Genomic DNA, 25,514 nt, shown 5'->3' on the forward strand with positions numbered 1-25,514 from the left:
CCTGTAGGCACCGATATCATCCACAACCTCTTTGATTTTTTCATGTAAACTATCTGGCATTTAGCAAAAAATTACCAGGCATGCCAAGAAACAGCACCAGAACAAAAGCAAAGAGAAAAATGAGAAATAGAAAGATACACACAGATAAGTACTGCAGTTATTAAAAAAATAAGTAGAATTCGTATATTTAAGGAAATTGGTAAAAAGATGAAGAATTTTATCAAAGATCTAGAAAAATAAAAAAAAGTCAAATGGAAATTCTAAAACTGACCAATGTGATAACCAAACTTAGGAATTCAATAGGATATTAGACACAGAACAAGGAAAGCTTAGTGACTTGGAAGGTAGTAAGTCAGTAAACACTATTGTGTGATACACACACAAAAAAAAAGAAAACAAAAGGAGGAAAATTGAGAAAAGAGCACTAAAGCAATATGAGAAACAGTGAGAATCAGGTCTAAAACATATGAAATTAGGAGGCCAGAATAGGAAGAGAAAGAGAATGGAACTGAATCAACATTTGAAAAAATAGAGGCTTAGAATCTTCCAGAACTAACAAAAGTCACCAAGCCATAGATTCAAAAAGCTCTATAAATACCAATAAAGTACAGAGGAAACCACATAGCGGTATATGTTGGTTGAAAAGACCAAAGATAGAGAAAATCTTAAAAGTAGCTTGAGGGGAGAGGGGTATACACATTTCTTTTAAAGGAATTAAAATAAGACATATGGTTGGATTTTCAATGGAAACAATAGAATGTAAAAGGCAATGGAACATCTCTACAGTGATAGAAGAAAATCACTGCCAACCTAAAATGCTGAATCTAGTGAAACTATCTTAGTTGCAATGGGAAACCAGTGGAAGTTTCTGAACAGAGGAGTGGTATGATCTGAATTACCAAGAGGCTAGATTACTAGGATGGCAAGAGTAGAAACCAAGAGACCAGCAAGGAGACTCTAATAATTGTCAAGGCAAGAGATGATGGTAGCCTGGACCAGAAAGGCAGTAATAAACATGGAGAGAAGATGGAAGAAGGTATATTTTGGAGGTGGAGTCAATGAGATATGCCAACATAGGATTGAGAGAAAAAGAAGAATCAATCATGAGTCATAGGTTTTTTTCTCTGAGCAACTGGATAGACCGTGCTGCCATTTCTGAGATGAAGAAGACTAAAGATGGGAGAGGTTTGAAAGGCGCATTAAGAGTTCAGTCTTGTATATGTTGAATGTGGGGTTCTGATTAGACAAGTAGAGGTATGGAGTAAGCTGTCTGGTACAGGAGTAGGGAGCACATGGCTCACTCCCTGGGTTCCTTCATACTCTGCTCAAAAGTGACCTGATACCCTGTACAGAATAGTAAGCCCACCCCCAACCTATCCCTTATCCCTCTCATTCTTTTTGTGCTCCGCTCTTACTACCATCAGATGCTGTTTGCATTTTTGCTCCTTGCCTATCTCCCCTGTCACGAGAACATCCCCCTCCTTAGGAGGGAAACTGTCCATTTTGCTCACTGCTATATCCCCACCAGAATAACTAACATGTAATAAGTGCTCACTAGTTAAATGAATGGAGCAAGCCCAGGAGAGCTTCAAATGGCAACCACCCTGTTAGAGAAGTTTCTCTAATAAGTAATTTCAATCAAGCTTCCTAAATTCTAAAAGTTTTGCATATTTTCTCTATTATCCAACCATCACCAACGCGCTCCCTGTTCCTGATCAGAAAATAAAAAAACAGGCAGGACAACATATTCTCTCTTCTGATTGTGAAATTGTCCCAAATACCTCCCAGACCCTTAGTTTGGGTCAATTCACCGAGAGGTCATAACTGAACCTGTGTGCAACCCATCAATACAACTGTGCACTTAGGGTATAGAGCTACATCATGATTCTCTTGATATTTTATGGATATTTTAAATCATCACTGGGCAAGGGGGATAATTATAAGGTAAATGGCTTTGGCTTAAGAGAGAAATTCAAGATCTTTTTAAAAAATCAGTAAGAAAAAAAAATCAGTAAGATAGGACTTTATCAAACTGCTAAACATTACCGAATATGAAAATCATCACATTTAACATACAATATCAATATAGCTTGTTTAAAAAAAAATGCCGCAGGAGATTTTCAGTACATTGCTCGCTAATCCTTCACTGTTATAATTTCCTGCTGCAAACATAATTTTATGCAGAACCTGTTTCTATGTTTTAACTCCTAGTGGCAGTGTCCAGCTATTACCCAAGGAATAGATTAAGATTGTTAAGATTGTTTTCCAATATTTGGAGGGGAAGGGGTTATTATCTAAACTAAGGGAGAGGGATGCCTGGGTGGCTCAACGGTTTAGCGTCTGTCTGCCTTTGGCTCAGGGCATGGTCCTGGGGTCTGGAATCGAGTCCCACATCCGGCTCCCTGCAGGAAGCCTGCTTCTCTCTCTATGTCTCTGTCTCTGTCTCTCTCTCTCTCTCTCTGTGTCTCTCATGAATAAATAAATAAAATCTTTAAAAAAATTAAAATAAAATAAAAAAATAAACTAAGGGAGAAATTTATACAAAATCTGTGGAAAGAGGCATTCCCTCATCCTTAACAATTTTCTTAATATATAATAAAAACAATTACATAATTGTAATTAAGACAATTACAATCAAGATAAACTGTAAAATAACAATTCAGACAATGTTCTACTAGTATCTTAGAATACTCTTTACCAGCACCTGTGTTTTACCTCTATTAAAATGTCAATACATTTCAGCAAATGCACACTTATATTAAAAGCATACAGTGGGGAAAAAAAAGAAAGACTTCAGCAAGATAAGAAATTTATAGAAATCACCTAGAAAGGCAGTTTAACAAAGATGACTACTTTAATAAGGATTTAAATTTTCCATTTAAAATACTGTGTAACAATGTAAATTTGCATTAGTAAGAACGACAGACTGAAGGGAAAAAAAATCAGAATCCAAAAAAAAGATTGATATTCTAACATACTACACTATTATTATTTGAATATAGTTTATTGTATCTCTATCAAAGCCAGTATTACTTTATACCTTGTTTCTAAAATTTCAAATGGTGGGGGGGAGGGGGAAGCACACTAGTTTGAGCTAACTTGAACATTATGTAATCTTTATTTCCTAATGCTAGTTTCAAAAGAAATAAAGCATCCTTGATTTTTTTTTTTAAAGGTTGAGCTCAGAAAGGAGGGGAAAACATCTCATTTTACCTCTATTCTGTACTTGCTTTTCATGAACTTGCTTTGAACTTTTAAATTTATCATTCCAATTTTCATTAAAAAGCACAGTGAGTCACCATCTTCTGCACAGAAATAGAGCTATATGGATAATGGAAAAATAATCTCCAGGTGAAATGAACACTAGAAGGAGATTAAAACTCCTACATTGTAAAAAGGATTTGGGAGTTTTTCTCAAGTCAAAAGGAAACATAACAGCCTAACAAATGTTTTACACAAAACATGGCCAAAGTACATAGATGCTGGTTAGCATCATCTGAAAAGATGGGATAAGACACATTCATAATTCTTCTCTCCTTTGAAGGATTTTTCTTTTTAACCTAACAACCTTCTCATTCAATTATATCTGTATCTTTCTGAAAGCAAAAGCATAAAGAGAAATCATAATGGACTCTTAACAGTTTTTAAAGAACATCAAAACCAGTGGCTTTGTTAAGGTAACACACTTTCCAGTATTTGAGAATGATCACTGTCACTCAACATTATTTATCTACATCAACAAACAACCAAGCAGGCACCCAGAAGCCACCTTTCCTTCTCCACATTCTCAATAAACCTGATTTAGTTCTGGAGTGGACACCAGAAAAGGGGTAGGGCAGGTGTCCAGTGGTACCTGAAAGGGCCCAAGTCTACTTATTTCAAGCTTAAAGGATTCCATATGGTGATCAGGGTATAACCTGGGCTTCTCCAAGAGAAATGAATAGCCTGATTACTCTCGACATATCTCTAGGGCATCCTCCTGAGACACGGGCTAGCCCAGCAAAAAAGCGGACATTACAGGGTTAATCAGTCATTCACAAAAACTCATTGACCACATATTAAGTGTTAAGTACTCTGTTCAGTGCTAGAAACTTAGAAATAAAAGATCCAATTGCTACATCACATCTGCCCAAAATAAAATCTGAAAATATGAAAGAGAAGGATACAGAAAGTAGCACTGAACTTCTAATATGAGATGCACCTCTTCTTACCCCCACACCTCTTCAAACTTTGTTCCCTCTGCTTAAAACACTCTTTCCTATTAACTTTTACTCATCCTACAGGACTCAAATTAAAGATCACCTCCTATCGTGACCCTCAGAGGTAAGGTTTGATGGCCTGCTATGTGCTTTGACAGCACCCTATGTTTCCCTTACTATAAGACCTCTCACTTTTCATTGCTCCCTTAATGGTCTGTTTTCTCCCTGCCATTCTGTACCATCCACATCATCAAGATCCTTGTCTGTCCTAGCCTCTGCTATCATAGTGCTTGATAAACAGTTGGCAACCAAGAAACACTTCTCATCTAAAATAATATGTGGTTATTGTTGATAAAGAGAGACAAGCAATTTAAACTTATTTCTTAATTCTGCATTATAGCTTTTTACCTCTCTGAAATTGCTAACACATGTAAATAGATTGTCATTTAAAAATGATTCAAAAAAAAAAAAATAAAATAAAAAAAAAATAAAAATGATTCATTTTAGGTTCTATCCCTCCAAAAGCTATAAAAACCTCAAAAAGAATTATTTTAACATTGCTTCTAGATATTCAACTATTATTTCATTCTTTTTAATTTTAAATTAAATGTTTTTATTAGATTGGAAAACCTCTTAATCAAAATCAAATCTTCTTTTAAGCATTTCCCCCAAAGGATAAATATAGGTATTAAAACTGTATTCACCTTTGATGGGTCATATCTTCTGAGTGTTTCTAAGAGTTCTGGAATTTGTATCCTTGTTTCTTCTTCACAGAAGAAAATCCATGATGAATTTCTGCTATATGTTACAGAAAAGCTGACAAAGAGAAACAGGTTATAGTAATCACTTCTGTAAAATGATTTTATAATAAGGTTTAAAACTGACAGACAGACAAGAAACAGATGAAAGACATAGAAGATTGTAAGAAATCTAGATTAATTTCCCCTACATTTTTCTTCAATGGATAGTTTCAGATTATGGGAAAGCAAGATATTAATGGTTTAAAAAACAATTAGTGTTCTTTTTTTTTTTTTTTTTTTTTACAATTAGTGTTCTTAAAGTTAATTCTCTCCATAATGACACCAGTGCAGAAAAGTAGATTATTTTCAAATATAAATATCAAACCTATCAACATTTTAGCTTTTAAGAAAGCAACATATTTAAAAATAGAAGCCATTCATGATTAAAAGAATCAAGAAATTTGGGTAATGTAGTAATCATAAAAACAGAGTTCAAATTTACTTATTGACTCTTAGTAAGAAAGGTAGGGAACAGAGAAGTGTTCAGGTAGAAACATCAAAATTCACACATTTCAAATTAAACATACTGTGGTAACAGTGGAAGTATTGTCCATGCACCTTCCTGCTTAGACAGCTGATGAAGAAGGAGGACTCTAGGGAGTTCCTAAAGAAACATTATCAAAGGGGAGAAATAAATAAAAATACAATACGATCACTTCAATTAAAGAAAAAAAAAGACTCAATTTTTAAATGCAGGTATTTTCAGAGAACTGGCATTTTACTCTCCTAACTACTCTCTTTTTCCTTCTCAGGAGCTACTAGAAATGTGGGATGTTGGCTGAATCCACAGAATCTCTGTATCACCCAGGCATGAAACAGTACTGAGGGCCTCCAAGAATGGCCTTCGGTGATACCAGTAGATGACCTGAAATTTGCAGACTTGATATGAAGGGAAGAGCCCAGAAGTAGTCAGAGATAATGCAGAGGCACAGAAACAACTTTCACTGTTTACACACCACAGGTAGCAGATGGAAAATAAAACACTTCAGCCAAACAAGAGGGTATATAGAATGTCCAATTTATCTCCTGTAAAAAGAAATTTAAGTGCCCTTAAAAAACCAAAACACTATAGTAATGAAGAGTTTCAGTTCTAAATACTAGAAATATAACCCTTAGGTATTCAAACAATGATAGTAATAAATAGAAAATTCAAAATTTATAAATATAGGATGAACTAATATTCAAAAATAATACACATCTATAGTTAAATAAATATGCATACATATACACAAAGAGAGAGATTAATATGTTTAAGGCTATGAATGTTAGCTTTGAAGCACTATTCAATATATTTCACATTATTACTAGCCCAGAGTCAGATATATAGTAATATGCTTGAATATCACCCTAACAAACTTTAGTATATTCTGTGTTTTATTCTATTTCTTGGTAACTGATGCAGACAAAAGACATTAAGAATAAGTGCCTAAATATCTGAACCATTACTATACTAATGTAGATTCCATACCAGCCTTTAAGTTTGTATAAGCTCATTATTTCAGGAGAATGGTTTTCAATATAAATCTTGGGAACTATCAAATAAAGCCTCATGTCTTTATTTTATGTAGTATTTAACTTTCATGTATAAATATGAAATGCAAGAATAGTAATCAAAGGTTAAATCAGACTAACAGTATGACACGTCAAAGAGAAAAAAAGCTGAAAGGCTGAATTAACAGTTAGTTACTCGGTATACTCAATATAATTCCAGGCTTTCTTGCTGTTGACTATGAATTATGCAGTAATTTTCACTGACTTTTAAGAAATGGCTATATATAATATATATATATATATATACACACACATATATATGTATATGTATATATATATACATACATAGATACATGTATATTCATAAGGGATTATATGAGAACAAAACTCACGTGTGAAGAAAACTAATAATATTAACAAAATTCATGTATGAAGAAAACTAATAATATTAATAGTTGCATAAAATTTTCAAATAATTATGGCACGCTAATATGAACTAGCTAGAAATGAAACATAGCAAAATACTTTAAAAGGTTTTACAAGAAAATAAGTAAGGGGCGCCTGGGTGACTCAGTCCATTGAGCGTCTGACTCTTGATTTCAGCTCAAGTCTTGATCTCAGGTTTGTGAGTTGAAGCCTTGCCCTGGGCTCCACGCTGGGTGCTGGGCATGGGGACTACTTAAAAAAAAAAAAAAAAAAAAAGACCTATTCTGTAACAATTGAAAGTATAATAATGAAGTCTTTGTAACCATGGAAATGTCTTTATGTTAAGTGGAAAAACACATGATTCCCAATTTGTAAAACAAATTCATATATGAACAGAGACTGGAAAGAAACCAGAAAAATGAAAATATTTATGTCAAGATGACCAAAGTATTATATCTATGCTTTTAAAATTCTTTAATGTAGTTAAAACATAGTTTAGTTTTAAAGCTTCTTGCATAAAAATAAATAGACTTCAGAATTCTTCTTCCATACAAATCCTACCCTTCCTGGTTATAAGAAGTATGTAAGTGATGTCAACAGGTATCACGGAAAGGCTGTGAGGGCACCTTCCTGGCAAGGATGCCAAGACACACTTAATGAATAACTTGTCATGACAATAAAAGTAAAAAGGCAAAGTCTTAGCACAAAGGAGTTAAATTCTAGTCTAAAATAAACTCTGTGGATTACTAAGGAATTATAATCATCCCTATCTCCATTCCTTTCTGTTTACTAAATCATATGCATGGGTTTCATATTTGCTTCAGTCAGTGAACACAAAACGGCAATCAAGTTTTCTGTACCCATTTATCTCCAAATAGAAACATTTCAAAACTAGTGGGCTGTGTTGATAACTATCTCCAAAGGTGTGTGAATACCTTTATCTCAAAAATATGCCTACCTTGGCATTCAAAACCTGGTCTTAACTCTTGATTAACCCAAGGTCATTTCATTGTAGATAAATTTTCATCCACTAATACTCAAAAAGGCCCAAGAGCTTTTATTCTTGTTTTTTATATATATGTATATATATATGTATGTGTGTGTATATGTGTATTTATATACATGTGTATAAATGTACATATATACTACCACTTCTAAAATAATCTAAAAGGTCACAATAAAATTTTCCATCAAATGATCTCATCTCAGGTTTTACTACTTGGAAAATTATATAAAATTGCTCTATCTGGGATCCCTGGGTGCCGCAGCGGTTTAGCGCCTGCCTTTGGCTCAGGGCGCGATCCTGGAGACCCGGGATCGAATCCCACATCAGGCTCCTGGTGCATGGAGCCTGCTTCTCCCTCTGCCTATGTCTCCGCCTCTCTCTCTCTCTCTCTGTGTGACTATCATAAATAAATTTAAAAAATAAAATAAAATAAAAAAATAATAAAATAAATAAATAAATAAATAAAATAAAATAATAAATAAAATAAAATAAAATAAAATAAAATAAAATAAATAAAATAAATAAAATAAATAAAATAAATAAAATAAATAAAATAAAATAAAATAAAATAAATAATAAAATAAAATAAAATAAAAAATAAAATAAAATAAAATAAAATAAAATAAAATAAAATAAAATTGCTCTATCTACCACCACCAGATTTAGGCCTCCTTGTAAGAGCCATTTGGAATAAAAGCTATAGTAAAGGCACCCATGCATACAGCACTGTCTGGTGGCAATCTAAATGATGCCTATTCACCCAACAATACTTTATTTCAAACTGAAAAGTTTAAGGCAAAATTCTATCAATAATGTGATCATGCCATAACAGAGGCAAGCATAAACGGGCTAAAAATACAAAGGGCTTACTATCGGCATATGACAGAAGAGGAAAAGAAAACGATTAAGTTGAACAGTAATTAAACTTTTATGTCAACTCTATTTATCTCATTGAACCAGTCTACCTTCACTTCCATCATCAGCATCTACTGATCTCCTAACAAGCACTGTGAGGTCAAAAAGCCTACTGGACATGCATTCAGTACTTCCTTTGAACACATTTTGTATCAAGGCCACTTAAATGTTCACACTTAAAGCCACTAAAAATTATGAAGAATAAACACCTTCAAAATCAACACTCTAATTGGCTCCCTGGTTCTCACACAAATCCACCACCTGCATTTGGCAAACGGGTTTGATTCCACAGCTGAGCATACAGAAGGAAAAAGTATAAATGAAAGAACCAACACTTGAACATGGATGAAAACAGATTAATATTTTAAATCTCATAAATAACTTTAATTGTTAGGCAAATTTGGTTTTGGATCACTTTACTCTTTGTATCTCTGTCTAGGAAGAATTCAACAAATTTAACTTCATGCTGCTGGCCTTTTTCCTTCTCTGCAAACTGTTTCCCAATACTTATAACTTGCCTGTACCTTAATTCAAAGTATAAACCTAGCAGTATATGAGTTTATGGTCTAATTCAACCTCATCATTCAGACCAAGTACTAAATTTGAAAGCAAAAGCCAAAACATTTGTTCAGTGTGAGGTAATGGCTCTGAAAGATTCCAGTTCAACTGTGTTTCCAAATTCCAACTGTATATAAGTCTTATCCATTGAACTGAGCTTTTAGGCCAATACGTGAATTATGATGAAAAGTAACATCTGTTTATTGTTATAATTTCTCCCCTAAGAAGGAAGTATATCTTATGAGGATGATGATAAAGATGTCTGATATGCTGTTTGGAACACATATCAGACAGATTTACTAGTCTAAAAATCCAGTATTCATTTATGAACCAGTAGATTACATGTGATGCTGTAATAACATATCTCCCAGAAACCTGACCCTATATATTAAAATATATTTTTTCCCAGATACCAGTCTCCTAATAAGAGAAAGCTATTACCTCATTATTTATAACATTTATTTTTATTAACTATTTACCTTGAAATGTGCTACTAAGTACATTTTTATAGTATGTATAAATCTGTTTTAACTAATCATTCATTCATTCATGAAAGGCCATACAGCTCAGTGTTTAAGGATCTGATTTCTGGAGCCAAGGTACTTGCAACAGAATCCTTACTCTGGGGGTGCCTTGGGTAGCTCAGTCGGTTAAGCATCCAACTCTTGATCTCTGCTCAGGTCTTGATCTCAGGCTCATGAGTTCAAGCCCCACAATGGGCTCCATGCTGGGTGTGGAGCCTACTTTAAAAAAAAAAAAAAAGAACCCTCACTCTGGCTCCTCTGAGCCATGCAAACTTGAGCAAGTTCCTTGCTGTCTGTGGCTGTTACTATCTCATCTCTAATGTGGGGACAACATTAGCCCTGGGGATCGAGAAAGCCAGTACATGCCACACATTTGGCACATGCTACACATGTGATGGTTATTAAGATTAGTACTGATCTTACAGTGTTTGTTGAGCAACTACTGTGTCCTAGGCACTGTTCTAAGAACACAATAAACAGCAGTAGAAAGACAGGGCTGCATCCCTGCCATCTTGGATCTCACGTTCCAATTAAGGAGAAAGGCAAGAAGCAAATAAATCTAGAATATCATGTCGGGGATACATGGTATAAAAAAAAATGAAGCCAGGTAAATGGATAGAGAGAAGAGGCCACAGGAACTACTTTTGCACAGCAGCTGCAGCATCAAAGCCCAATCTGTGTGTCAGAAGGCAGCAGAGCAGACAGCAGAGGCTCTGGAGCCCACTGGCACCAAGGTGCATGGTATTGCACTACTTATCAGTGATGCCAGCATGGGCATTTTTTTTTTACAATGCAAAGTATTTTATTTTTAAACGTCTAAATTTGAAAACAAAAGAGCCTAGATTAAATAATATAGTTTTCCAAAGCTGAATGTGCTCATTTGGAGCTCAGTTTTTCTGCTTGCAGTACAAAACAACTTCCTAAAACTCCTAGGCAGGAACACTACTGTTTTGATGATCTGTGATTAGATGAACTGATCAATCTCAGTTGGTAATATCCTTTTTTTTTCTCCTTGGTAAAGGCTTTAAAAAATTCTAGAACAAATGCATTTTTCTAGTCTTATTATACAATCCCTCGATCTCTCTGAGCCTTGATTTCCTCTCTGCAAAATGGGGAGATTAACAGGAACTACCTCACAGAGTTAAATGAGCTGATTTCTGCACTCCAGCCCCTGGCCTCACCGACCAGATGTCTCACTAGTCCCCGCAAGCCCACCTCTCTAAACATAAGCTCATACGCTAGCTCACAGAGCACCTCACTTTCCTTTCAGTCACCCTTTCCCTGATACCCAGTGAGACACATGATTACCGCCTCCATCCACGAGAGTCCTCACACCTGTTCCAGCAGGAGTCTGGTCTGGCAAACTCTTTACCATTTGTTCAAGGCTCAGTTCAAATGCCCTAACAAAGCCTTTGCTGACATTTCCAGGCAGGGCTGGGTGCCTTCTTGTGTGTGTTCTCAGAGTGCAAGGCCACTATTGCTTCACGCAGCAACGTCTGGTGTCTCCCCTACTAGGATGAGCCTGCTGGAGGACGGGCATAGCCACTCACCAGGAAAAGGCCACCTCTAGCCACCAGGTATGGGTGTCACTACCCAAACAGTGAGCTCTCTCAAGTGACTGGCTTCTGTGGACCCCTGGCTCCAGACTCAATTCTATGTGGCAAGGTCTGCCTGGCCACACTCCATCACAGGCTGCCTCCCCCTGAACCCAGCATCTGGCCTCTGACATTCTTACTGGGCCAAGACCCAGCTCCCAACAGACTCACAGGGATAGAGTTCTCCAGAACAGGAAAGGGGTTCTGTCAAAAAGAGACAAATGCTCACAACAGGGCCTTTTCCACAGTATGGATGAACTCATTATTGCTGAGCAACCGCCCTTGGAGCAATGTGGGTCTCAATGTCCTATTTTCTCCTACAGCATCTTGCCCAGGTCCTTGTTTAAAATAAATATTCAATAAGGATTTATTAATGAGGGGATAGATGAATAAATTCTTATTCAATAGCAATGTAGTAAAGTCTCCAGTTTAATGAATTAACGTGATGTCTTAACACCTATCAGTTACTACAAAACGTGAATCTTTAGTAAGTAATTAGGCATCCAATTGTTCTCATCTAAAAAGAAGATTTTAGTGATAGCCAGTGACACACTGTCAAAGCTAACCTTTCAGTGGAGTATCTCACACAGTCTCCTTGACAATAAAAAAAATTTCTAAAAACAGAAAACCATCTTTCTCAAGCTTCTTCATACTGATCAAAAAGGTTTTGCTCTGGCTTTCCTGGCTTATCTCACGGAAACAAGTGTGTTGTTTTTTTTTTAACTTATGAACCAAAGCCTGTGGACTAAGTCTCCTCAAGAAAATAGTGATTTACAAAATTTTCTGTGAATAAGAAAAAAATGCATTTATTTGTTAAGGCGGAGATTCTTCTAGGTATTTATTTATTTTATTTACTTATTTACTTATTTATTTATTTATTTATTTATTTATTTATTAAAGATTTTATTTATTTATTCATGAGAGACACAGAGAGAGAGAGAGAGAGAGAGAGAGAGGCAGAGACACAGGCAGAGAGAGAAGCAGGCTCCATGCAGGAAGCCCGACGGGGGACTCGATTCCCGATTCCCAGTCTTCAGGATCAGGCCCTGGGCGGAAGGTGGCACTAAACCGCTGAGCCACCCAGGCTGCCCAAGATTTTTCTAGGTTTCAGATAAAGTTCACGCCACCAAAGAAGACAGTAAATTAGAAGTGTCTGTTCTTTTCAAAAGCTATTTAGTTGCGGGTGGGGAGAGTGCGGGAGTTCCTAAGCAGCCAGTTCAGCTCCATTTGGCCCAAAGCAGAAAATGTACCAAATGTAATGTATACAGCTGCTCACCCCCCAAAAAACTCATAATATCCCACCTCTGAACTTTCTTTTCTGTATTTGCAGGTTGCCTGAAAAACAGAACCGTTAAGTTGTCTGTGCTTCTGCCCATATTTTTCTCAGGTCCTGTGTCCACTGTGAGCTTGGGCCTTCCCTCCCCACTGCACTCACTCCTACAGGGGCTGACTTCCCCATGCGAAGTGGTTCCCCAAACAAGTATGACCTTTGCCCTGTACTATGGTTGAAGCTCACATTTTAGAGTCTTCAAAATGGTGCCAGAATTTTTGTTTTAACAGAACCTACTAAAAATACAAACCACCCCCCCAAAAAACCATGATGCTTTATATTCTTCCCTTTATAGTTTCCATCTTAATCTTAATTTTGAAGTTCCTTTGGAGAACAATGCTAGTTTCTGTAACTTCAGGCAAGAGTTAATATCTAATACTTCACAGTCTGGGTTCCCCTTGGTTACTGGATCCCAGGTACCAGGAGGGAAGGTACAACCCTCAGAGTACGGCCTCTCCATCAACAACATAAGCATAAGATACTCCCATTGTATCTTCACCAGAGGCCAACCTGTTTGCTCCCACTTCTTGTCACACACACAAAATATATATATTCACAAGTATTTTCACAGAAACATCCATTCAAGAAGGAGTTTTCTTAGGTTCAAAAAAAGGGAAGTCAAATCATAACAGACCCACAGATGCTATGCACATAGTAAGCATTGAAAATGAAATACATGAGGCACCTGGGTGGCTTGGTGGTTGAGCGTCTGCCTTTGGCTGAAAATACTATCCCAGGGTCCTAGGATCGAGTCCCACATCAGGCTCCCCGCAGGGAGCTTGCTTCTCCCTCTGCCTGTGTTTCTACCTCTCTCTGTTAATTTCATGAATAAATAAATAATACAATATAAATAAATAAATAAATAAACAAAATACATTCAAGTGCCTGATTATTTAAGAGATTGTTGCACAAACTCTTATGGGTTTCTGTTAGCCTCAGCTCCATGTGGCTTTTTCTTTTAAAGATGTTATTTATTTATTCATGTGAGACATACAGAGAAAAAGAGAGAGAGAGAGAGAGGCAGAGACACAGGCAGAGGGAGAAGCAGGCTCCATGCAGGGAGCCTGACGTGGGACTCAATTCCGGGTCTCCAGGATCAGGCCCTGAGCCGAAGGTGGCGTTAAATCGCTGAGCCACCTGGGCTGCCCTCCATGTGGCTTTTTTGTTTGTGAAACTCTAAACAGCCAATCTACTTAATGATACAGTCATTTCCATTTCCATTATGAAACAGTTACCGTCTACCTCATAAGGAACTCAAACAGCTAGAGCATCTTTTCTAACCCTTTATTCCATAGCAATCAAGAACAGTACTCTGCACACAGAAGAGCACTTGGTAAAGTCTGCTGGCTTTCTGATTAGAGAAAGCATATAACTATAAACTACAGAGCCATTAGAAGCTGCATTATAAGCTTCAAAACTGGAAATGGGCATGACAACTCACAGTGAGCCAAATTATTTTAGAAACAAGAGAAAAAAGATTTACCATTCTAGCCACAACTCCCAGTACAGAGCTAGGTTTCAGACAGAAAGTTAGTTTAGCCTCCTGTCTTTATATTCACATTTAGAAGGATAAAAATGTTTGCGTTCTTAATAAGACCGCATCTTAGCACCTTGAGGCAAAGCAGGCATACATAATGACTTGCCAAAGCAAAGAGAACAGCTAGAACGAAATGCATAATCAGAGAAACCATTAAATTTTTGCACCTTAATTTTTGGCAGATTTTGTAGTCAAGTACAACCTGACAAGAGTAATGAATAAATAAACAGCAGTTCTAGACATCTGGTAGTGTGGGAGGAATAGATATTTTGGCCTATCAAATAAATATTCAAATGGTAAAACACTGTTGATTCCTCCCTTGGCAAGCAACTTTGGTGAATGCTCATGGTGGGCAAATCTATGGGGAAATGCAAAACTGAAACCTGAACACTTCATGGTTCAGGTCCCAAATAATGTGAGGGCCTGAGATATTTGTTCAATTAGAGCTAAAACGCACACCTGCCAAACCATGGGATTGACCCCTCCTCGAAGGAGTGAGCATGCTCCCCATCACAGTGCTGGGGATGCCCTGACAACTTCTACCTTAGATTCTCCCTTTCTCCACTTCCATGGCTGATGAATGAGTTGTCAATTCTTTCTCAAGAATATGTCAATCTCTCAAAACAAGTTCCAGTTAAATTTTCAGTAGGGAGCCATACCTGCCTCTTAAAGGGACTTGGTCCCACTCCCCATGTTTTGTGCATCTCATTTAATTCTCCGAAGTCAAACTTGTTGCCCTATTTTCACATAGTTCTAGGTCAGGGTATCTCAATACCACCCCAAGTATTGTCCACAGACCCTATGTTAGCTGTCAACTGCCTTTGGATCTTTAAAATTTGACTTTTAATCATATACATAGCATAAAAAACTCTGTAAGGAGAAAAAATTAACTAGTATCAAGCATAGTTTCAGACACTAAAATCTTTCTGGCCATTTCAACTACCAAAGAGCTGGATCTTGTGAGCAAATCAAATCCAAGTGTTAAAGTTTTGTCATAACTACCTCAGTATTCATAGCTGGCTTCCATCCCAGGAAAGAATTTCAGAATAAGAAAAATAGACTATCTTATAATTAAAAGGAAGTTTCCTTATTGCTTTAGTCTAGACTCCATTTATTATCACAGAAATTAAGGGTTTGCTTGATGATGTTGCTTAATTACGTGTCTTTAAATGTAAAACCAATATTGCCACCTAGTGGCAATCTAAGACACCTACTAAACAGGCTGTCTAAAGCACAAACGATAAACAGAAAGGACAATAAAAATTCAGTATATGTAAAACCTAAAATTAGAAGCATGAAATAAAGTTCTAGAGAAGGTAAATACTTCAGTGAAATGGAACTGTTTTCTAAGACTTAAAAGCTGAGAAAATGTATCAGTTAAAAATGCGGTTTCTAATGTCACTGTGTGGCGTTACCCTGGATGCCACAGGTCAGGGGGTACAAAGAGGACAGAGCAGGACTTGCTTCCCTTTGGATTCTGAAAGCAGGCCAGAGGCCCTGTAGGTGAAAGGGCACCGCAGGGGGGCCCATGTGGAATACCAAAGGAGCATTCCAGGAAAGTAGTGCCTGTGGATGAAAACGGCCATCATGGTAGACCAAGGCTACCCCCAGGACCCAGAGGAAAGGCTGTCCAAGTAATGATGATAATCATTCAACCATAAAACTGAAGGAAATCCTGTCATAGGCTACCACATGGATGAACCTTGAGGATGTTACACTAAGTAAAATAAGCCAGTCAAAAAAAGAAAAAAAAAAACAAATACTATGTGATGCCACTTATATGAGGTACATAGTATAGTCAGATTCATAGAGACAAGCAGAACGCTGGTTGCCAAGGGCTGAAGGAAAAGGAAAAGTAGGGTTGTGTCACGGGTATGGATCCAGTTTCAGTTGGGAAGACAAAAAGTTCTGGAAATTGGCATACAACGTGAATGTACTTTACAGTACTTACACTTAAAAATGGCTGAGGGCAAATTTTACATGCTTGCTTTCTTTTTTTTTTTAACCACAATTAAGAATAAAAATAACAATAACAATAACAACAGCAAAGCCCTCTGGGTGGCAACACCTCCTGAGGTAAGTGCACAGGCAGGGGTCCCCGCAAGACTTTTCGGTTTTCCTGAAATCAGACAACGCACTTTCTCTGTGTCTCACACACTCCTGTGTCCCCAGAAGGCTGCTTCTGCTCTGCCCAGCCCCCAAACCCTGCTTTTCACCAGGGCTCCACTGTTCCCCTTGGAAGCAGCACCTTCAAGCTTTCAGCCACTACCTATGTATGTTCCTGATCCCAAATCCACCACCTTCTGGACAAACTGCTCTCCTGAGTCTAAAGCAAACAAATATCCAGCCTCCAGCAGCTGACACCTCCACCTCAGACATCACCTATAGAAACCAAAAGTCATCTTGTACCTACAAACCCATCCTCAGCCTTAGATGGTGGCCCCACCCTACCCCACCTCAGTCCTTGCTGGGCACTGGTCCTGACTTTCCAGCCCTTCACCCAAACTGCCCTGGTTCTGGCCTCACATCCCCTCTAAGGCCGCTGCCACCACCAGCTCTGCCTCTTGCCCCTGGTCCAGTGCTTCTCACACTGCCTGTGATGAAGCACTAGCAGAAGTCTGCACCCTCATTTTGAGCAGCATTACCCCCAGGCAACCCCCAACAACTCCTTGCCGCAGTCTTGGGTCAGTTCAGCTGCTTTCTTCACAAATACCAGAGTGATCGTTTTAAAATATAGAGTTGACATGCTGAGGCCCTACTGGCTCTCCCTAGCAGTCATTTCAACTGGCCATGCTTTTGGTAACAGTGACTGTTGGTTCATCCGACATGTATTGCCAAGAGCCAGGGATGCTAAATGTCTCGGATCTCAAATATATCTCAAATGCTCAGAGTGCCCCCTTAGAGGCCTTGAGAAAGGCCCTGGGGCCTTAAGAGGGCTCATGGCTACTCTGGCTATCAGGTCCCTACCTAACCTTCCAGGTTGGTATCCACACTGCCCACCTCCTATGCAACATGTTTCTGCTTCTCACCTGGTTGCTATCACTTGGCTGTCTACAGAGAAACCCTCCCCTGCTCCTATCCCCCTCCTTAACCTCACCTATTTTCCTTATTTTAGGAAATAGTACCTTATTTTTTTATTTTTATTGTTTTGTGATAAGAACACCTAACATGAGCTCTGTCCTCTCAATAAGTATTTAGTGTCCAACACAGTTCAATGCTGGAATGCAGATCCCAGAGCTTATTCATCTTACTTAATTGAAACTTTATGCCAGGTAATAATTACTCATTTCCCCTTCCCCTGGTTACAACCACCCTGGTCTTTGATTTATGAATTTGATTATTTTAGATACCTCATGTAAGTGGAATCATGCAGTAACTGTCTTTCTGCACTGCCACTTTGCTTTGAAATTGCCTGTTTAATGGGCCTCTCTCCTCTCCTGGACTTGAGTTCTTTAAGTATAAGGACTATACTTTGCTGCTACCTGTGTGCTCAGTGCTTTGCTCTGTAAATATTGAATGAATGAATGAGAGGTTCATAGATAAATTCTACTGACTAGGTGAGTCCTTGATGTGTAAACAAAATCCTGACTTTAGCAGAGATGTCAATTGGTCTCTTCTTCCTTTCAGTGACTAGAACTCCTGGCGTTTTGGCTGGATCCATAGGCTACCCAACTAGATATTACCTTTCCCAGCCTAGGTGTGTCCACATGACAATGGTATATAGGGGGAAATGATGGAAATATGTATACTACTTCAAGGTCATATCCTTAAAAGGAACCTGGTTGTCCTCCACAAATGGGAATGCCCATGTAGTGGTAGTAAACCAGTTCCAACCATGCCAACAAGGACAAGACATTTCAGCCCATGAAATAAAACAGAAGGATCCTGGAGCAGAGTTGCCAACCCCTAGCCCATCCACCAACAGGACTATTTGTAAGGGGAAGTAAATCTCCACCTTCCTTAAGTCATTGCAGAAAGAAAGCAATCGGTCAGAGATACACATCTCCTGTCAAAGAGTTCTTGCCGAGAGCTGAGGGATAGAATTCATCTACAGACAAGAACTTCTGTCTTAAAGGCCATAGCAATGCAGTGTAGCGAGCGCACTGGGAGGGATGTTTCTTCTGCTCAGCTAAAGAAGAAAGCACCTCTATGGCAAGACAAGAAGGTAGACCTTCCTTTACTCAGACCTTCAGCATTATTCATAGCAGCTGTAGATTCAGTTCATGCCTATTTTAAACACTATTAAAATGTACGTGCATGTGTCGATTTTTCTCTCCATAATCCTTCTTGGATATTACATTACAAATCAACTCAAAAGTTCAATTAATGATATCCAATTAAAAAACTGATTAAGAGACTCATGGAGGAAACACCACACTAAGGTTAATGAAAATGTTATTTCAACATGAAAATTGCCTTAGAACCTGGTACTAAAATTTTGAACATTAATTATCCCTACTATTTTAAGCCTTGCTTTTAAAATGTTATTCCTTCCACTTTTTTTATACTTTATGACAAAACCACAAGAGTCCTACAGAATTATGCAAGTCTTTTAAAAAAAATAGGAAGAATTTAGAAGACAATGCTTTGAGCATCAGGAATTAACAAGAGCATTTTAAACAAGTCAGTATTAAATAAGCAAACAAGTCAGAAGAGTTACTCTCATCTAAATAAAATGGATTTTATCTACAGACGGAGGACTTTGGAAAACGTGAAAGTAACAACAAATAAGTAACTAGCAGACATCCCAGCCATCACTACATACCTGTGTGAGATTTGTTGCTTGCTTTAAGATGCTTTTTTTTAACTGTTCCGCTCTCTTTGCATGAAAAGAATTACTTTGACTCTGGATGACAAATACAATTCCTTTTAAATCTAGAACCAAAGGAAAAAAAGCTTTCAGGTATTTATTTCTCAACAACTGAAATAAACTTAAAAATGGATTTAAAAAAAAAAAAAGCTGTAAGGCAAGCCTTCAGGCCATAAACTCTTAAGGGGAAAAAAAAAATCAATGTAAATGTAATCATAGCAACAAAAATCTCTTTTTAAACTGATCTCTGAAACATCCTTCCTAGAAGTTAGCAAGTAAATAAGCTCACTGTACTAGATCAAATCTGTGGTAGCAAACTGTGAATCCGCTCCTACATCTGTCGAAAGATGACTGTAAATGTGAGAAAGTAGGAAAGTGTCTACAATGCTAGTCTCCCCAGTAGCTGAAAATCTTGTTTGCAACTAGCCGCCTAACAACTCACACATAATCCTACACTGCACTATTACCTGCTATGAGTTGAAGTGTGTCCCCCGCCCCAACCCCACAAATGTCATATGTTCATGTCCTAACATCTAGGGCTTCAGCATGTGACCTTACTTGGAGCTGGGTCTTTACAGAGAGGCACTCAAGTTCAAGTGAGGTTGTTAGTGGGGGGGGGGGGGGGGGGGGGGGGGGTGTGTGTGACCTAACCCAGTATACTTGGTATCCTTACAAAAAGAGAAATCTAGACACAGATACACTGAGGGAAGATGATGTGAAGCCACACACTGAAGACAGCCATCTACAAGCCAGAAGAAATCAACCTCAGAAGAAATCAACCCTGCCCACACCTTGATCTCAGACTTCTGCCCGTCAGAACTGTGAGACACATTTCTATTGTTTAAGCACACAATTTGTGGTAGTTTATTTCAGCAGCCCTAGCAAACTAATACATGACTTCAAGAATGTTCTGGATGGCTCTTTAAGATGACACTCAACAGGGACTGCTTCTGACCCATTAGGTCACAAGTACTTGCAAATAAATAACTCAATAATCTCTACTCTACTTACCATGGCACCTAGCCAGAATTAAGTGTTATCTCCAGGAAAACAGCCACAATTCTATAGGAGCAGGGCTTCAACATGAAGTGTTGCATAAAAGCCCATCTACAACAACACTGGCAGTATTTACTAGCCCCCTAGGGACTCACCTCAGGGTGGCCAGCTTTCTCACAATGGCTAGCAAAAAGTAAACCCTAGTATGTTAGGCCCACCTGACCAGGGAAGACTACTTGCTTGACAGCAAAGAGGGTTGCTCAGTCCCCACAATGGAGAAACACATTAGGTTCTGAGCTTACAATAAAGCAACAGATAGAAACAGCCATCATGTCAGCAGCCTGCCACCAGACAGGGGCATTGGCAGAAGGCAGACTTCATATAAACTATAGCTTCCAGGCAGGCTTACAGCAATGGTGGGGACCTGCCCCCTACCATGTGCCTTTCTCTTTAATACCTCTATTCAGAGACGTAACCTGGTTTTAATTTTATTCCTTAAATTTTATTGTTCCTATGTTCAGTTCCATAGTTCCATTCATTTATTCACTCACTCAAATATTCATACAACAAATAGCTCCACAGTGAGCCATCTAGATCCTAAAAATAATCCAAAATGCTCTTTGGTTAAAACTTAATAAAAAATTTAAAAGGAAATGCTCAACAACCTACTGAATATGACCTAATTATTTTCCTGTAGGAGTTTATACAAATATGAACATTCCACGTACCTACCTACCTACCTAATTCAAATCAGTTTCTTGGCTCTATAAATAGGACACACAGATAAGACTTAAACAAGTAAGTGATAATTTCAACAGAAATGTAATATCCTATCTACTATCTGAAACATTGCTGTTAAGTGACATATCAAAAGAGGAGTTATAAAGACTTACTTTTGTTAGAAATGAAATAAATAAACCTCAGAGAATAATTTTTGCAAAATTTAATAAAGCTGAAGACACACATTCCCAATGACCCAGAAACTCCACTCCTACTAATCATCCTTGAGAAACTTGCATACCTGTAAAAAAAGGATATATAACAAGAGTGCTCACAGCAGGATTGTGTAAAAGGAAAAAATTTGAAGCAACTCAAATATCCACTAACAACATACACAATTGGAATACTACGCAGCAATGGAAATTAACTAGCACTTGATGCATCAATCCAGGTGGATATTATAGATGAATCCTACAGATTGGGAAAAAAAAAAAAACAACAAGCTACAAAGGAATAACCATATAAATCAATGGTCTGTGAGAAGATAAGCACAAATATATGTAAGATGGATATATACTATATAAATGCAAAATATATATATATATATATATATACATACCATATCATATGTGACCAGAAAATATAAAAGATTACATGAGAATGATATAAACACCAAACTAAGATCATAGTTAAAAGGCTTCAGCTATGTTAGGAATGTTATATTTCTTAAACTAGGTGGTAGATACGTGGATGCCCATTACTCTTTGTAGCTTCCTGTATGTTCAAAATAATTCATAATAGAGTTTTTAAAAGAGCAAATCCATCTGTCAAAAGGTTAATTCTGCAGCAATCAACTTCTGCCTTTTCTTCTACCAGATAAGCAAAACTCTCACCGATCCCACAAAAACAACAGTTCTTCCACATGGGGAAGAGGCTTTACAAGAAGGAAAAAAGTCAATTCTTCCCCTTTGCTTAGACTGGAGTCACATGCTCTGAGCTGTATTTGTTTTTTCTGCTACTAAGAAATCATCATGCCTTGATCACGTGAGCTATGAGCACTCGTCCAGCAAACATCTCTAAATCTGCATTGAGTTCAAAGCTCTGTGCAAGGCTGCACAGTCCCAGCAAGTAAGAGCCTGAGCCTAGTTCAGAAGGCAGCCCTCACAACACAAAGCCAAGCAGAGGAACTAGAGAAGCACAGAGGGGGAGCAAATGTAAGGAGGGTTTCTGGAAAGGGGCATTTCCTGAGTTTCCTTTAAAATGCAGCAATTATCTGCAGACTCAGGCACAGAGGGTGGCAGAGAAGGAAGCAGGGTTATCACAGAGCCCACAGCCTGCCTTCTCTCTGCAGCATCAGGAGTAGATGACCGGGGGAGTCTGTCAGGCATTTCTGAGAAAAAGATGAAGGGAACAGTCAGTGATAAAGTTAGAGAGGGAGGCTGCCTCAGCCAGATCAGATTGTGAAGGATTTAAGTGCCACACTAAGAGAATGGATCTATAGATTAAAAGCTTTCAAACTGGGGTAGGGCCACAGAGCCATCCGGGACCCCAAGGAGTAGGGAGTTCCCAGAAGAAGCCATGAGGACACTGTCCTGGGGATGCCCAGAGAAGAGGTGAGAGGAGTTTGAGGGACAGAAGGAACAGTGAAGGTTTGGGAGAGTAAGTGAAATTAGGGCTCTGAAAACAGTGACAGTATGGCTAAGAAATAAGATCCATATGGGGCAGTTACTGGTGATAAGGCAAAAGAGGAAGGGTGTACCCAACCCAGTTCCTAAAACCCTATTAATAATGAATGACACAATATCACTGAGAAGCCATCCAGCCCCACCTCCATTCTGGGGGTTGGCGGGGAGGTGACTGGGAGGGACAAGTTAGCACAGTTAGGTGCTAAAAACTGTTTATATACTCAAACTCCTGATGTTCGTCATCTCAGCTCCAAGAAAGACTTGTCTGACAGACATCCTGAGCTCTCCCTAACTGATCACATTCTGGCTGAGTCTAGACCCCAGGACTGACCTTAGTGGCAGTCTTCTCTGCCTATGCTGTTCCAGCCTCTGATTCTCAAGCTCTTGCTGCCCAGTCAACTGAGCTAAATAAGACAATCCCCCTATTTCCTTATCACGTCGGTCACACCTCTCTGAACACACTGCAATTTGCCAACGAAAACACTATAAAAACTCAAGACAGATGGTCATTGTTTCTCCTCCAGGAATGGGCAATAAATGGGTCATACCTTGAGTGCCTGACAACAATCAGGCATATGATGGGCCAGAAGGGGAAGGTAAAGAAATCAGTCAAGGCTGGGAAAGAACCCGTATGGTTCTGAGGCCAACAGTAAGCAGCAGAGTATTAAGAAAAGATGACAGAACCAAGGAAGTGGTTAGGAAAGATCCCTAAAGGAGAAATAATAATTCTTTGAAGGAGAAAGAAATCAAAGGTTCTCTATTTCTCAGGTGTTGAGCACCTATCATGTGCCAAATGCCCTATTAAGTGCTAATCCTTCCTGGTCAGAGGTAATTTACAAACATGGATTCCATCCTGCTGCTGTCTTTCTGATGAGGAATCAGTGTGCAGTTCTTCTGATAAAAGTCAAATAGCAAGAATGTTGATTTACTTATTCTGGTAACTTCCCCTTGGTACTTTAAAGCCCATATCCCAGACTAGCAACATTAGTTCATTTAATCACCATTTTCAGATTTTTCAGGACACCTGGATGGCTCAGTTGGTTAGTGTCTGACTCTCAATTTTGGCTGAGGTCACAATCTCAGGGTGGTGAGATCAAGCTTCACATTGGGTTCCATGCTAGAGGTGGAGCCTGCTTAAGATTCCCTCTTTAGTTCCCCCCTCCACCTCCTCCTTAAAAGTAAAATATAATCATTTTCTATAAGGAGCCCCAGAAACCCCATAAGCTCCCATAAAATAAACATACAAACACCCAAAATCACAAATGTTGGCTGCATAGAGAACATCTCCACGTGGGGAGGAGTGGCTGAGCATCCAGGATGTCATAATATAAAGAAGAAAAGACAATGAACCAACAAGGCTCCTTCAATCTGCCAGTCTCAGAGCTGAAGGCATGCATGCCTGCTACCCCAGCACAAGCTATCCTCCCAAAAAACCCAGGGTCATTCTCCTGCCTTCTAGACTCCATAGAACCCAGGCTTATGAAAGGAAAGCCTACAAAAGAAAATGTGCCCTTTCTCTACTGTCCAAGGAGACACCAGCTTTATCCTCTCAACACACTGCGGCATTTTTCTCATAAGAAAATGACAATAGTAACAACAACTGTGACTTCATGGTCACATTTTTGAAGATGCTTACAATCTTCTGAAAAGGAGTATGAGTAAGGGTACAGAGGGGCCAGGGAAACTACAGGATGTCTACAAAGATCCAAGAAGCTGCTTCTGTACTAGGGTTCTCAGGATGAGTTTGACTGATATGATTGGTAAGCTGATCTCTAGGGAAAGTGATGACTGCAAGTCAACATGTAGAAAATCTGGCTCCAGGCAGAGGTTAGTCCTTTTCTCCCACTAAGTGTGGGCCTCTAATGACAGAGACTGTGTCTTACTCATCCCCATCGCCCCTACAGTGGCCACCTGGCGCAGTCATCCACCCTAATTGGAAACTCAATAAATGAGGGTCAATGAATTCAATCTAACATATTGGCAGTTGTGTCCAGTACAAATCACATGCCACCATGTCAATCTGAAAAGTGTTCTCCCCATGTCTTCATGAGGGTAGATGCTGGGTCAGGCCCAAGATGGAACATGTATTTGCCCAAGGATATTTACCTCATAAATAAAATAAGAAACAGAAATTCACTTCACTGAAATATAATTTATAAGAAATATATACCTGGGTATATACTCATAAGTTAAAAAAAAAAAAAAAAAAAAACATTACTTACCTATATCACTTTTCCTTGAGACACCACTTTTCTCCAAATTCTGTATTTTGGACAAAAGAGCAAAAGATAAATCTATGTAACAAAGCTAGCAAAACACCAAATAAATATGCATGGTACACAGTAACATTTAGGGGAAAACGGTGAAGAGGAGAGCTTGGCAATGCTTCCCTAAAGAAACAAACCAAAATGTATGGGGGAGCGAGCAGAGATGATACACTTCTGCATCATGACAGGAGCCTTCTACGGGGCTGCCCCTTTCTTATGTGATCTTGGACAAGTCACTTAATTGAACTGAGCCTCTTTCCTCCTGGGTAAGATGGAGCTAAAGGTAACTCTTAACTGGTTCACAATGTTCTGGGGTGAGTTCATTTAAAAATCCTGTGAATTCAAAAGCATGGTAAACAAAACAAACAGTATCAATGCTGGCAGTGTGTTTCTCATGAAGATGAGCTCCACTAATTATGGTATTTATCATCTTGTGGGCTCAGACACACTGTCATCCATCCAGAACATCACCATGATGTGCTCCTCCACCTGAGGAGCAGTACCGGGGGCCTCAGCAGAGCCCGAGGAAGCAGGCAGCCTGTGGCTCAGGAGCACTCACGAGCACAGAAAAAGCATCTCACAGCTACAGAGCTTGGAAGACAGAAATCCAGACGTGGGCACAGAAATACCTGGTCCTGATCCTGAGTAGATTAGG

The 25,514-nt window shown here is 38.6% G+C and overlaps 1 protein-coding gene across 1 annotated transcript in view; it reads right to left on the reverse strand.

Moving 5' to 3' along the window:
* B3GLCT (beta 3-glucosyltransferase) overlaps positions 1 to 25,514 on the reverse strand; it is a 123,182-nt gene that overhangs the window by 74,119 nt on the left and 23,549 nt on the right. The window contains exons 3-6 of the mRNA XM_038574489.1: positions 24,815 to 24,854; positions 19,147 to 19,256; positions 5,527 to 5,603; positions 4,904 to 5,015 (exon numbers count right to left, since the gene is read on the reverse strand). Coding sequence (XP_038430417.1) covers positions 4,904 to 5,015; positions 5,527 to 5,603; positions 19,147 to 19,256; positions 24,815 to 24,854 — 339 coding nt within the window. The remainder of the gene's footprint in view (positions 1 to 4,903; positions 5,016 to 5,526; positions 5,604 to 19,146; positions 19,257 to 24,814; positions 24,855 to 25,514) is intronic.

This window comes from Canis lupus, chromosome 25 (assembly GCF_011100685.1).
Source record: "Canis lupus familiaris isolate Mischka breed German Shepherd chromosome 25, alternate assembly UU_Cfam_GSD_1.0, whole genome shotgun sequence".
Taxonomy (NCBI): domain Eukaryota; kingdom Metazoa; phylum Chordata; class Mammalia; order Carnivora; family Canidae; genus Canis; species Canis lupus.